The following is a 13,668-nucleotide window of genomic DNA, read 5'->3' on the forward strand; positions in this document are numbered from 1 at the left end:
TATTAAAACGTAAAACTCGTCAAGTTATACATCATTATTTGTGAGTTCAATAACCATTCAAATAGACACAAGCAATTTCTTAACAATGAACTCCACACCACACATCGTATGCTCTATGCCCAAACAAAAACCGAGTGGACAATTATCAGTGGTTATTAAGAGATGAGTCTTTAGGTCAGACTTCAAGGCATATAAGGAAGGGATATCCTCGATATCCCCAGGGTATACATTCCGATAACTCTCCACTATACCCTGGATGCATCTATGGGTCGGCACAATGATTTTATTACCTGCGGTATGAGTTAGAAGATATGGAGAGGAGATCGTAGAAACTGACTGTTAGATAAGTCGTATGATTTTAAATTGTATTCTTTCGTGGACTTGTTACCAGTGACGTGATTTGAGTACATTCATAAAGTAGTATCTAACAGCCTTCTCTCCTCAGTACATGCACGACTCTAAACTGTATCAATTTGTACCTGACATAATCTATACATGATCTCTTCAACGATTTATGGATGTTTATGAATATGTCAATGTATTGATATCTTACCTGCACACCATATCATCGGGTATCTATATTAGCGGTGGTCCGATTGATTAAAACAATCGAAGATTAGTTGAAGTCACCAAACGACCAAACAATCGATCATATTTTCTAATAATCAAACACAAACGATTTTGGAACTACTGATTTGGTCTATGAAACACTTGTCTGTGGAACATATGTTCGAAGTTGTCAGTGCCTGGAAACATGTTTCGTTCTTGGAAAACTCTCTTCACAAACTGAAAAGTCATGACTCAGTATTCCTTGAAGACTTCAGGAAGTGTATGTTCATGGTATATTAGTCATCACTTTAAAGTATCAAGTTGCATCAGGTTATACTTACCTGCAGTAACACACTGTACAGGAAAATTATAAAAATGTCGCTAACCAATATTTTTCGATGATTCTTGGTTGGTAATGATCCAATCATTAATCGTGAGAATTCAAGCAATTCCCAACAATACTTTGTATACCTTTGGAACCAATAAAAATATGTAAACGCTGTAGTAATTAACATGTGCATGTTATGTACTATATTATAATTCCAAAACAAATACATTTGTTGGAGAATACTAGGGATAGTGAATTATAGGAATAATCACGTGATTAAAGAGGGAATAGACAATTGTCAATTTACAGGAATATAACGAAAATATTAGTATCTTTTATCTTGGGTAATGTTAATACCTCAAGGGCTTGTAACGTTAAAGACTGGGATCAAGGCTTATATTGTCCATGGCGTTGCATAAGCACTATTGCCTTATGGTTAACACTTCATGTATGTCGTTATGTACATTTCCATTTCAGTTACAGACACAATGCTTGTGAGCCTGTTCTCCGTCGCCGTCCTGGTTTGCCTTCCTGCTATTATATACGGTGAGAGTGAGTTAATTCACTCCTTTAACTTTTTGATACTTCCGCGTTTCATTGGAATTCAACTTAAGCAAATTTTAGCATTTAAAACTTCATGCTGACATTCAAATCAATGTTGATTCGTTTAAGACCTTCGGCGTCAGCGTTTAAAACGCTAAAATTTGCCTATTAAGCGTAAGAAGAGGGGTTAAGCTATTATCTGGCGGGGGGATAAGTTAAGTCATATTCGAAATGGATAACACTCAATATAATACACAAAACAGTGTAACTCTTTTCTAAATCAAGCTTGAACAATAACATATTACACGTCTTCGTGTTAATCTGCAACACCTCCGGAATTACAATGACAATGAAAGAATTCCATTTTATGCTACCTTCTCCACCTCACGTAACGTTACTTGGACTGGTCCAGTCATGGATGACCACATGGTTTTGACTCGCCCCTTTCCGTAACTTCAAAGAAGAGTCGGTCCCCACAGGCGCTCGAGTCTGATGTTTATATAAGTATGACCTATATACATAACATATAGATACTAGAAAGGTGTGGCAGTAAATCGAAACAAAATGGCGGCCCAGCTTGCCTCGGTTCGGTTTTTGTGACAAGCGCTTCCAACGCTGTGACAGTTGAAAACACTGCACAATTTTTACTCTGTTGGCCTCTGTAAAGGATCTTACGGAAGCGTCCTAGTGCCAAAGCCTGAATTTTTTATCTCCTAATTAGGACATAATATTTCCTAATTAGTACTTATTATCTCCTAATAAGTACATAGTATCTCCTAATTAGGACTTAGTATCTTCTAATTAGGACTTAGTATCTCCTTATTAAACATCAGTTGAAAAGGCTGACAACAAATCTGCCCTTTCAGAGCACATCTCTTAAAACAGATGTGATCAGCTTAGTAGTGTTATTGGCAGACAAACGAAAACCAATGCCAATTAAAAACGCTGCTCCAGTCACGGTTGAGACAACGATGGCAACCATCTTGCTCCGATCCAGTACAAACCTCTAAACTCTAACAAGTCCTATAAACTGAAATTAAGATAACAAATCCTCATAGTTTTACCTTGCCAAGTCAATCAGATCTCAGTTTCAAACCGCTATGATTGGTTTGTATGACAAGGGTGTATGCACATTAAATGAAACACAGAGAGCAAGTAGGGTTGTAGCACCGCACGTGCATTTGTTTCACCGCTCCAGCTACTGTCCTTACCATCTGTAATACAAACCAGTAATAGCGATTTGAATCTATGATCGTTTGTTAAACAACATTTATCCTAAGTTGAATACAGTTCTGATATTTAAATGTTCATTTGCAAGGTAAAATTATCAGGATTCGCAATCTTTATTTCACTTTATTTACTTTTACTATTTGATTTACTTTTTTGCTTAAAGTGAAAGTCATCGATACTTAAGGTATTCTTTCCCTGAATGATAATCTTTGAACTTGGAATATTGTACCAAATTAAATACGCGAATGCTTGAAATGTGCAGAGCAGATAATGTTTTATTCAAGATTATTGAAAGATATTATTTTATGGTTCTTCAATCACTTTACTATTATCTGATGATATATTCTTGTGTGCCAAGGCACTGTTCGTCTCAATTAACCAATCAGATTGCACGAAACAGTCACTGGGTTTACAATCATGAGATGATTATTTTCTCGACCCGCCAATCCTGTGAACAACGGCATGAGTATCGATCTAAGTAACTTGGACAAGTCAGCCACTGACAATGTCGTCACTATTTCAACAGTTACTGATCTAGTGTATAGAATTAACCCATGAAGGTCCACGTGAGTCTTCTGCCAACTATTCTTGTCGTCAAGGCAACTAATGTGTAAGAGTGGTCAGGGTCACTGCCTTGGTTGATCGCATCCCACTTTCTAACATCGACGAGGGCTCACGGGTACGTATGTGAATACGTTGGTTACGATATGCTACGTATCTCGATTCGCCAAATTTTCAAAATACAGACCAAACGCTAAAAAAATTAGAACAAAACCCTATAAATTATCACGAATGCAAAGTTTCCTAAATCAATCGCAAACAGAAACTGAATAAACTTGAATAAAAACTACTAACCCGACTTATGGCCCATTTTAATAGTGAAAATATATAAATGAGCCTGTTTGTAATGAAAAACAATGGTTCTAATGGGTCTTATTATAATGGATGGGTACAATGTGTGAATGTCATCTCTGGTGTCCATTGCCGTGTTATTGCTGGAATATTGCCAAAAGCGACATAAAACCCAACTCACCCATCCACTGACAATATAAATGGATAGTAAACTGGCGCACCAATGAAAGTAGTGTTTGGCTTTTTTAGGCAATACGTACAAGATGTTTGTGAACTGAAGTCACAAAAACCCATATAAAATATTTACGTTGTTTGGGAAAAATATTTCCCAAACTCCAGATGCTTAGTTTCTTTTGTACGTCAGTATCTTATCCCTCGAAAGACCAACGCTTCTATTATTGACGAATTTCGTTCCAGGATCTTCACGAAATGCTGCCGCAGGTGCTGACGTAGAGGTGAGAGAAGACGAGTTTAAACATTAATGCTTTTCCGAACGAAGTAAATGTTTTTTCATGAGCACCACACCCATTCTCACTAATGAGGTGCAATTGATGCCGCCAGCCATTTGCTCAGGCTGTGCCCAGTATATATCATTATGCACAAAGTTATACACTCATCATACCCAATAAACACTGTTTCAGGTCTTCTGTAATTATATACTGAAAATGCGGGAAAAGTCAAAGTTGTTAAAACGATACATACGTTACTGTCGCCATGTCGGAGACGATTCACCTAAGTTACTACTGTCATTTTGATTATGCAATTTGGGTTTCAGTTTAAGTATTTAAAGAACAATATACTTATTATGCAGCACTCAGATAAGAAGGCAAAGTTTTCAAATTAGATTAGTGTCGCCAAACTTTTCATACATACGTTGTGTTTTTCTGGATGACAGTGTCGAAGCGTACCTTTCTGGATTAAGGTAAGTACAATTTCAATTATTCATACTCAAAAGATTTACCAGTTTAATTACGACAGGTTTTTACCATAACATTTGATAAATATTGAAGAAAATACGTTTTAACACCATAAAGAAAATGAGTAGAAATCAAGCAATACATACTCTTATCATGCCAATAATTAAGTTCAGTTTTTATACCACTTCATGCAAAACATTATACCAACAACACGTACACACGTTACTAGAAAGTACAGAATTAAGTGTTCGAAACAATATAGCTGCGATAGAAACCAGTCGTATCAGGTAATATTGTTGATAAATCACGTGATAGCATGCTTAATTGAAGACGTCATGTTTAAACATTTTACAAAGCGTAATTCTTTCATATCGTCATTCCGTGTTTTAACTACCATCCTAACAAATAGGAAAGCGGTGCTGGGGCGTCAACTGGTAGTAACATGCTACATACGTTGTAGATGGTAACGTAGGTAACTACATTTGTTGAATGTTTCAAGCGTACAATGTAAATGCCAGTTCATTTGAAACCAGAGTGAGTCAGTTTAATTTTACGCCGCACTCAGCAATATTCCAGCTATATGGCGGTGGTCTGTAAATAATCGAGTCTGGACCAGACAATCCAGTGACCAACAACATGAGCATCGATCAGCGCAATTGGGAACCGATGACATGTGTCAACCAAGTCAGCGAGTCTCACCATCGGTCACCTCTTACGACAAGCATAGTCGCCTTTTATGGCAACCGTGCCAATTTTTCCCCGTGACCTTCACGGGTCCTTTTAAAACCAGAAATAAGTTTTGTTTTTTTCAAACCAATAATATTTAAACTGGCTATAAGTGTTATTTAATGATGTTTTATTTTCACATAATGATTATGTGTTAGTAAAGAGATGGCCACCTCTCTGAATGATGTGACTATTGAAATGAATATTGGATTGTTCGATGGGATGGAAGAATTGGCGTACAAATGAAAGGTACATTACTAGCATATAGAGCAGAGTTAATATATTTGTAATAACGTTTGAATTAATCCTGGGTCTTTGTCATGCGGAAGAGCATAATTATGCCCTAACGTATGTATCGAAATGTATTCATGTTACGCATTTCTTTCTTATTCCAAGTGGGAAAAAGTAGAGCAGAAATTCAGACAGAATATCGGTAAAGGCAGAAAGCAAAAGGACCGGTCTTCATGACAAAGGACGATCGTGGGTACAGTCCTGCTATGTTCCTTTTGACAAATTTATGATGATAAATTAATATTGATTATCCTGATATTTTTTCTTAAATAGGACTAAACAGTAAAGGAAGAAAGGCTAGGACCTTGTAAACCTGAAGAAAAGGATCCTGGTGTGTTTTAATTCATGTTTTAAGGTCAGAACAAGTATTATTCTTTATAATAAAAATCTTAGTTGAAACAATTGAACGTTGGGTTACATAGGTTACTGTTTGTACTGCAAAACGTGACTGGTCATTTTCATGACATTTCTGTTCTTGCAACAGGCTATCGATCAATGATTTTGCTACTCATTATTTGATCTACTGCGCCCTCAGATTGTCAACTAATCTTGTTATCGGGTTTGATTTGAGACTGTTTGTTGGCCTTATAGAAAACAAGTCATAATGAGTAGTAAGGATTAGAAGTCTGTTGACACACATATTGTTAAAGTTTTGGGCAGAGACGTATGTTACAGAGATGTATGCCAAAGTCATACTCAAATACTTCATCACATTACGTATCATGTAATAACATTTTATAACATTTTATAATTCAAGGTGCCACATTTAAATAACAGCTGTATGGCTATTTGTAAAATAGTGCTGCTTAAAAAATCATACGTATTAGACCATACGCCAAACTTTAAATGTAACATGTTTTCACTCAGATTTTGTGTAGGTTTTCACTTACGACGCTTACCCATTTGCACCTCCCTACTGAGAACGGGTGACCAGTACATTGTCATTGATGGCAGAATTTACTGGATTGGTACTTATCCTAGTGACAACGGTGAAGACCCGGGTAAAAAGTGGCCTTTAGTAAGGTTGTGTATTGGCAAATAAATAGCATTGCAATACATTGAGGAAACCGTATTGGTACAAGTGACACTAATTATGCAAAAGAACGGGAGGGCTAAAACAAATAAAAATATCTTTCTTAAAAATACCTTGATAATAGTCTTTAAGTAATTTCTTAAGTTACTTTGCATCTGAAACATTTTCAAAATAGAAATTTGACAAACAAAGATCTGCACTTTGTATGATCGTGCACGGGTCAGAATGATATTTAAATCATATTAGGACACAAAAATACAACAACGACGAGGACAATGAGATCATTCCATTCGTCCCTACTCGCCCCTTTCTGCAAACTCCATGAAGACTCGCCCCCATCTGCATGCTTGTTATATGCGAAAATGCGACAAACCGATCAGATCGCGCGACAAACCAATCAGAGCGCGCGCAATGGTTACGGTGCTTTGATAAACATAATGCCGACTAGTTACATCGTTTGTGGCATTATGTTATTGTTTAAAAAAACCAGGACAAACACATATCGTCATAATGAAGGTACTAAGAACATAGCAAACAGATTTGTGTTGTCCAATGTGGAGTTCTTGATAAGAATCATGCAACTGACGGTGGGAGATTCAAACACACGCACATGTGTTAGGTGACATAACGGTTCTAATTGGTCCAACTGAGTGTATGTCAGACGATCACGTAGGGCTGGCCAGGGGGATTGTACGTGCGCTTCCAGCAAGTTTAGGAAAATCACTGTTAGATTCAAACCGACAGTACTGAACCTGTATGTAACTAATCAACTTCGGTCTTTAACATTGGGCATATACTTCAAATATCAGGGAATATTTAGTCTGACCTTTTTTGATCATTCATACATTTTTCAGTGAACTCATTTAAAAATTCCACTTTTATGATAGTAATGTCACCAGTTGGTCACGAATGGAGATCATTCGTGGCCCACTCGTGTTATTCCGGTGAAAGCCGGAAAGACATCTTCAAAGAGGTTGCGGAAAGAAATGAATAGTGATAAGTGATCAGAATGATCTGCTTTATTGCTTCACGAATGAATACCCAGGACGGATAAACACGATAAACAAATCAAATCATGGACAGTCTAATAACCTTTCATGTCATTCTAAATAACATTATTGTAATCATGATCAAGCTGCAATTAGTATTTGCGAGATATGTTCCAGCAGGTTGGACAGCCTCCAAACAAGCTGAATTGCGATAACCTTGCTCCCATGTCGTAGTATATGTCAATTTCAGAATATTTTCCCGTGTCCCAACTGTTGAACTTAGATTAATAATGACAATTCGAATTTCCCCGCTCATGTTTTATGATAGGCATAAAAGGGGCAATCCCATCTCAAACCTGTTTGAGAGCCTGTTTATTTTTTCATTTTTATTCAGGCACATGCCGAACATGAGAGTCGCATATCTGAAAATCCGTACGTATGACTGACATGTTGTTTAAAGCGCACTCATATTCCATCTGAATGGTCTTCTTCCTGGCGATAACGTATATTCACAGCACAAAAATAAATTTTAATGTTACACAGCAAATATTCAGCTTTAACAGAATGAAATATATAAATATTTGATCACATGAATGCACAAGTGTTCTCATGTTTTTACCAGGTTTCTTTACAAGATATACGATACAAAGCTTGCGAACACACCTTGGAAATAAATAAAGGAACGCTTGTCCTTGTGAACCCGTTATACTTTCTTCAGCATATATATCGTTATGAGCATCACATCACATTTCAGGTTTGTACAAATACTAGTTGAACGGCTGGGCCTCAAGCCACATCCTGAGGGCGGGTTCTTCTCAGAGAACTGGCGTAGCGAGAGAAGTGTCACGGTGTCCGAACCCGAGTAAGTGAGTGAGGGAGTTTGTTTGCTGTTAGGTTGTTGCTAACGTTGCACTGAGTGCTTGTATGTAGTGCTGTAACGATGCATCGAACTATTGATTGATTGCAACTGTATTGATTCGATAGCAATTAATCGATGGTAGAAGCAAAAAACTATCGATACTTCGATAGATTTTTACAGGGTACAAATGTTTCCCTGAAACCATGAGAGAGTTACTTCAGATTCTGTATTTAGACTTGCAGGTTTGATCGTGAGTCATAGCGGTTAGACATGGTTTGGGGACAGAAAGTGTCGAGAGAATATGGCGAGAATATGTGAGAGTAATCTTATCAGAGTAATCTTACATTGAAACAAAACCAAATCAATCAATATTCATGAGACAAAATATTCATGAGGGCAAAGTCAGACAGAGGCTTAAGGAATAAAAACGATGCGTTGAAACATGAGATCAAGATCTGGTGAGGCTCGAACCATGTAAAAGACAGGTTTGGCGCCGATAGAAGGGCGTGCGCTTTTAAGTGAGGGAAGCCAGCCCACGCCACCCCGTTCCTGCGCGTTGTAGGAGTCTGCCCTGTCTGTTTGTGAAGTTGAAGTTTGAGACATGGAGTGAGACAGAATAAAGAATATGAGAATATAAACTTGGTGTTCCTTGAATATCCTTGAATGTATGTGTGCCAGTACATGAATGCTTAGGGGTTGGTTCGGAGTCCCTGCCGTCCGACCCCTCACTCCTTGACTTAGCATTCTGTAACAGACCAACAAACAACAATCTCTAACTAACAATTAGTGAACTGTTTCAATATTTTAGTGATAGTTTGTTAACAACTTTTTTATTTTAAGGAGAATTTTTCTGCAAAAAACCTGACAGAGTTTGTATTATGCTCTCATTATGATCAGCGTTTCATCGAGCATGTTATGTTTATTAGTTTTCGAGTAAGATTGCAATTCATCGGTCCGCTTTTGGGCCAAACGGACTATAAATCATGACATGAACATTCCAAAGCTACTATTTTGATGTAAATCGGTCAGTACGAACGGGGGTTATTCAGTTAAACCAAACAGTTATCGGTCAAAATATTACCATAACCGAAATGATATTTTGCACCTTAAGAGAGCCAGCCACTGCGCAGTATTCACGCACGGTAGCTAATGATAACAGACTTCAATATTTTCTCTAATTATTGATCGTGCAAAAACGGTCATCTTGTTTTCCTGCTCCTGCTTCAGTTTCCGAGCGGTCCGGTCAGCAGGGAGCAATATATACTATCTCCTGGAGGAGGGTGACTTCAGTGCCTGGCATTGGCTGAAGGAAGAACAGATCTACTATTGGCATGCAGGAGGAAAAGCTAAGGTGAACATGACCATAAAATGCATTTTTTAATTTTTTAATCTTATGAAACAAAGAAAGAAACAAACAAACAAACAAACAAATAAATAAATAAATAAATAAAATCATTGTGTTGTAATAGAATCAGCGTATATCTTAGAATTTGCATTTGTCTCGCATTCTCTTAATACAGACAATAACGGGAAACTAAATACTACAGTTCAAAAATGATAAATATTTCATCTTTGGTCTTCCAATCCTGCATGTTCAAGTCTATGTTCAAGGCATGCAGGAGGGAAAGCTAAGGTGATCCTAAAATGCAATATTTGAATTTATCTATCTAACTAACTAACTAACTAACTAACTAACTAACTAACTAACTAACTAACTAACTAACTAACTAACATCAGTGCGCTGTAATAGAATCAGCGTCCTCTTAAAACAGAAAATAACCTGAAACTAAATACCACTGTCCGAAAATGATAAATCTTCATATTTGGTCTTCCAGTCTTGGATGTGCAATTCTATAGCTATAAGCACGTGAACTATGTTCTGTCGTAGGTCCACACCATCGACAATAGCGGCACTCTCACCACCATCTCCCTGTGTGATGTCCTTCAAGATGCTGACTGTGTATATGAAACAATAATGCCACACTCAACATGGATCGCCATCGAGGCTATACAAGGATCCGGATTTGTACTTATCGGAGATGCTGCCTTTCCAGGTAAACTGGTTTGTTTGTTGTCTGTCACCGCATTCTGTAGTCTTCCAAGTATTTCTAACTGGTTAGAAAATATTCGATTGTGAACCAGATAGTCCAGTGATTTACCTTGCGCATCAACCTTTGCAATTTGCAATGTGATGACATGTCAACCAAGTCAGCGAGCTGGACCACCCGAGTAATCAATTGTTGATGCAGTCAGGCGAGTAGGTAGCCATTGTTTTTTCAAAGGGTAATGGGTTTCAAAGCTTTATTTGCCAAGGGAGAGTTCAATACACGCCTTGAAAGTCCTATACTTTATTCCTCAGTTAACATACAGGTCATGCTGCTCCCGGTCACCCAGTTAATGCTAATTGCACACCTTGTTATCACCGATACATTACATTCCCTCATTCACTATCCTTTTTTCTTTTATTTCTTAACAAAAGAAAAGAAAAAAGGCCTAGTTATTTAAAACAGTAAAAACAATGGTCAGTCAACTGGTTGGCTAGTTCTGGATGTAGACGCAAATGCTTCCACTGACTTCTTCACTATTCCATACATTACATAATCTCTATATTTTGTTGGTTGACTCCACTGCCACTACACACATCCTGTATGTCAGGGGTTTTCTCACCTGATTTAAACACGCTGGGAGATGCAGCACTTTCACCAATGCACGACACTACATGCACTGAACTCTCAGTAGATGATTCTTATTGTGACTTTTCCGCTCGTCACATTTCCACCATGACACTGAACATCTACACCGTGCTCAATAACACATGATGAATCCACAAACTTTTTCACATAATGTATGTTTAATAAAAAACTTGGAGCATTTTTTTTCATTTGTATGGAATGGGAAGCCAGACAAAATAGGGTAACTTTGAAAAAAGACTACCGGGTAGGGGGAATTAGGACGACGGATAGTCATTCCTTTATCGATTCACTTAAAATAGCAGCTCTAAAGAGATGCCTGTGTAGAGCTAACTGTAGCAATCACAGCAATATACCTATGAGATCATTACTTCACTTAGGAGGTAATATTGATCAATTTAAGAAGATGTCTAAGATGTTTTCAGGCATGTGAGATTCAGATCTTCTTTCAGAGCTGGCCAAGATGATTATCAGAAAATACTTTATGAACCGCTGTGGCTGCACTCTTCTCTTCTCTTTTGATCCATAATTGGTTTAGTCCAGTTTGAATTGAGCGCGCTTGACAACTCACGTGTTCTCCTGTCCTTTCAAATTGCCCGCGCTCAACAGAGCGTGCGACCTGTTTTCATGAATACTGGGTGTGTGTTGCAAGTACATCATACCACAACAGAGACGATTTGTGTTGACACGGGTTTATGAGACGGAATGTTGGAGTCATGCAAAATGTAGTCGAACACATTCCATACAGAACGCACCCTGTACACATTTAACACTATAAAAGTAATGGATAGTTGTTGTACGTTTAAATGTTATTTCATACTAGTTCTCCATCCACCTGTAGCGTGATTAGAAATACATGATTTTGAGCCATGTACAGTTTGTCCCACGAATCCTCTTGATTGCATCTCTATAGTTCCGATTTCTCTTGCCCAGTCTCTGACAGTCTCTGGATCTCTTCTAGCCTGATTCATCTTGGCACCGATCTTTGTGTTAGAAAATTTACATATTCCTCTGCTAGAATAGATGACCGGGTGCTACTTATCTTAGTGACTTTATTCTTGTGGAGTCGTGTCAGTACATCAGCATCATTCTGATTACCTGGTTTGTATTGCACTCTGAATGCATATGGTAGAAGTCACATTTAGACGATTGCGAGTGGGAGGAAATGACTGGTCCTGAACAAAAAGTAAACCTTCAGTTTCACATTTGAGACCAACCGACTTCATCCAGGCGAAGGAGTCAGTTGGACTGTTACTCTGTTCCTAGAAATGAACTCATCACACATTCCATCGAAACCTTGCACTGGTTTCCCATTTCCTCTTTAATAATCTTCAAGGTCTGTACCGCCACTGCACGTAGACTGGATCCTCAGAATGCTTCCCCACAAGTAACCGACTCTGGGCAAACTTGGTGAAGGACTTCACCTGGTTTACTCCAATCGTTGTACGCCCAGAAGAACATGGCCATCAAGAACATCAACCTCAAATTTCAGGTTGTGTCCAACAACCTTGGCACGCTTCAAATTGCTATGGAATTCCCTGCACAATGCAATACACAATATCATGAAGAGCCTCCACATTAATCAAACCTCGATCTCCAGAATATATTGACGTATATAAACGGTTATTATTATAATTATTAATCACCATCTAATATTTTTCCAGGGTTTGACTTCAAGGACTGGAAACTGGGTCGGGCGACTGACTTGATACGGGACTTCCCGGCACACAGTGATATCATCAAGCGGCTTACTAGGCAGCAATAAGACCATCCATAGATTATACCAGACACTAATTAAAAAGTAAAACCGGTTATTGACTACCACGTTGACAATTTCGTAAGTGCAGCTATATCTACATGTTGGCATGGAATGTGAGTGAGTGAGTTACATTTTACGCTCATAGCAATATTTCAGCAATATCCCTGTGGGAAACACCAGAAATGGGCTTCATACACTGTACCCATGTGAGGAATCGAACTCGGATCTTCGGCGTGAAGAGTAGACGCTTTAACATTTAGTCTACCTGACCGGCCCCATGAAATGTGAAGTGGGGGGCATTGACTGATAATATCTGTTGTGAAAATATAGTCTTAATATATAATCAATTACATGGTGACACAGTGTAGTCAAATCTGGTGGCACCTTTTAGTCTTATTTCTACATCCAGTTATGCGCTTTAGTCTTAATGTTCCATTATGCGGAAGAGCTAAGTCTTCTGGTAACACTAGGACTGGTAACACGTATTACTAGTATCAATTTTTCCACATTTGGTGGCACAGTTTAGACATAATTAATGCTACATCTTGTAAACACAGCTAGGTCCAAATGCTATATTTAGTAACATAGTTTAATCCAAATGGTACATTTGTTTGTCCCACAGGAGCTTGATCGGGTTCAGATCATTCGCTTTGGAAAATCAGGGAAGGGCATTGCCGTTTGACGTAGGGGAGAGATGGGTAAGAGGGGATCAATATGTTTTGAGCCTTGAGCGTTTTTCATACCCAGGTGTCACAGCCAATGGTACGACATTGAACATTGGGGTGTAGCTGATGTGATATACAAGTTTTGGCATCCTACTCTCAGAAGTTATTGAACAGCTCACATTGACAGAAAGAGACCCCTCTCACGGCAGTGAAAATAAATAAAATTGATTATAGAGC

At 38.1% G+C, this 13,668-nt stretch overlaps 1 protein-coding gene across 1 annotated transcript in view; it reads left to right on the forward strand.

Annotated features, from left to right (window-relative positions):
- LOC137271764 (uncharacterized) overlaps nucleotides 1–12,772 on the forward strand; it is a 30,409-nt gene extending 17,637 nt beyond the window's left edge. Inside the window, exons 2-9 of the mRNA XM_067804168.1 lie at nucleotides 1,355–1,423; nucleotides 3,920–3,957; nucleotides 4,398–4,424; nucleotides 7,853–7,890; nucleotides 8,213–8,320; nucleotides 9,545–9,668; nucleotides 10,206–10,371; nucleotides 12,672–12,772. Coding sequence (XP_067660269.1) covers nucleotides 1,355–1,423; nucleotides 3,920–3,957; nucleotides 4,398–4,424; nucleotides 7,853–7,890; nucleotides 8,213–8,320; nucleotides 9,545–9,668; nucleotides 10,206–10,371; nucleotides 12,672–12,772 — 671 coding nt within the window. The remainder of the gene's footprint in view (nucleotides 1–1,354; nucleotides 1,424–3,919; nucleotides 3,958–4,397; nucleotides 4,425–7,852; nucleotides 7,891–8,212; nucleotides 8,321–9,544; nucleotides 9,669–10,205; nucleotides 10,372–12,671) is intronic.
- Nucleotides 12,773–13,668: the final 896 nt, after the last annotated feature.

The sequence above is a fragment of the Haliotis asinina genome, chromosome 2 (genome assembly GCF_037392515.1).
Source record: "Haliotis asinina isolate JCU_RB_2024 chromosome 2, JCU_Hal_asi_v2, whole genome shotgun sequence".
NCBI classification, from domain to species: Eukaryota; Metazoa; Mollusca; class Gastropoda; order Lepetellida; family Haliotidae; genus Haliotis; species Haliotis asinina.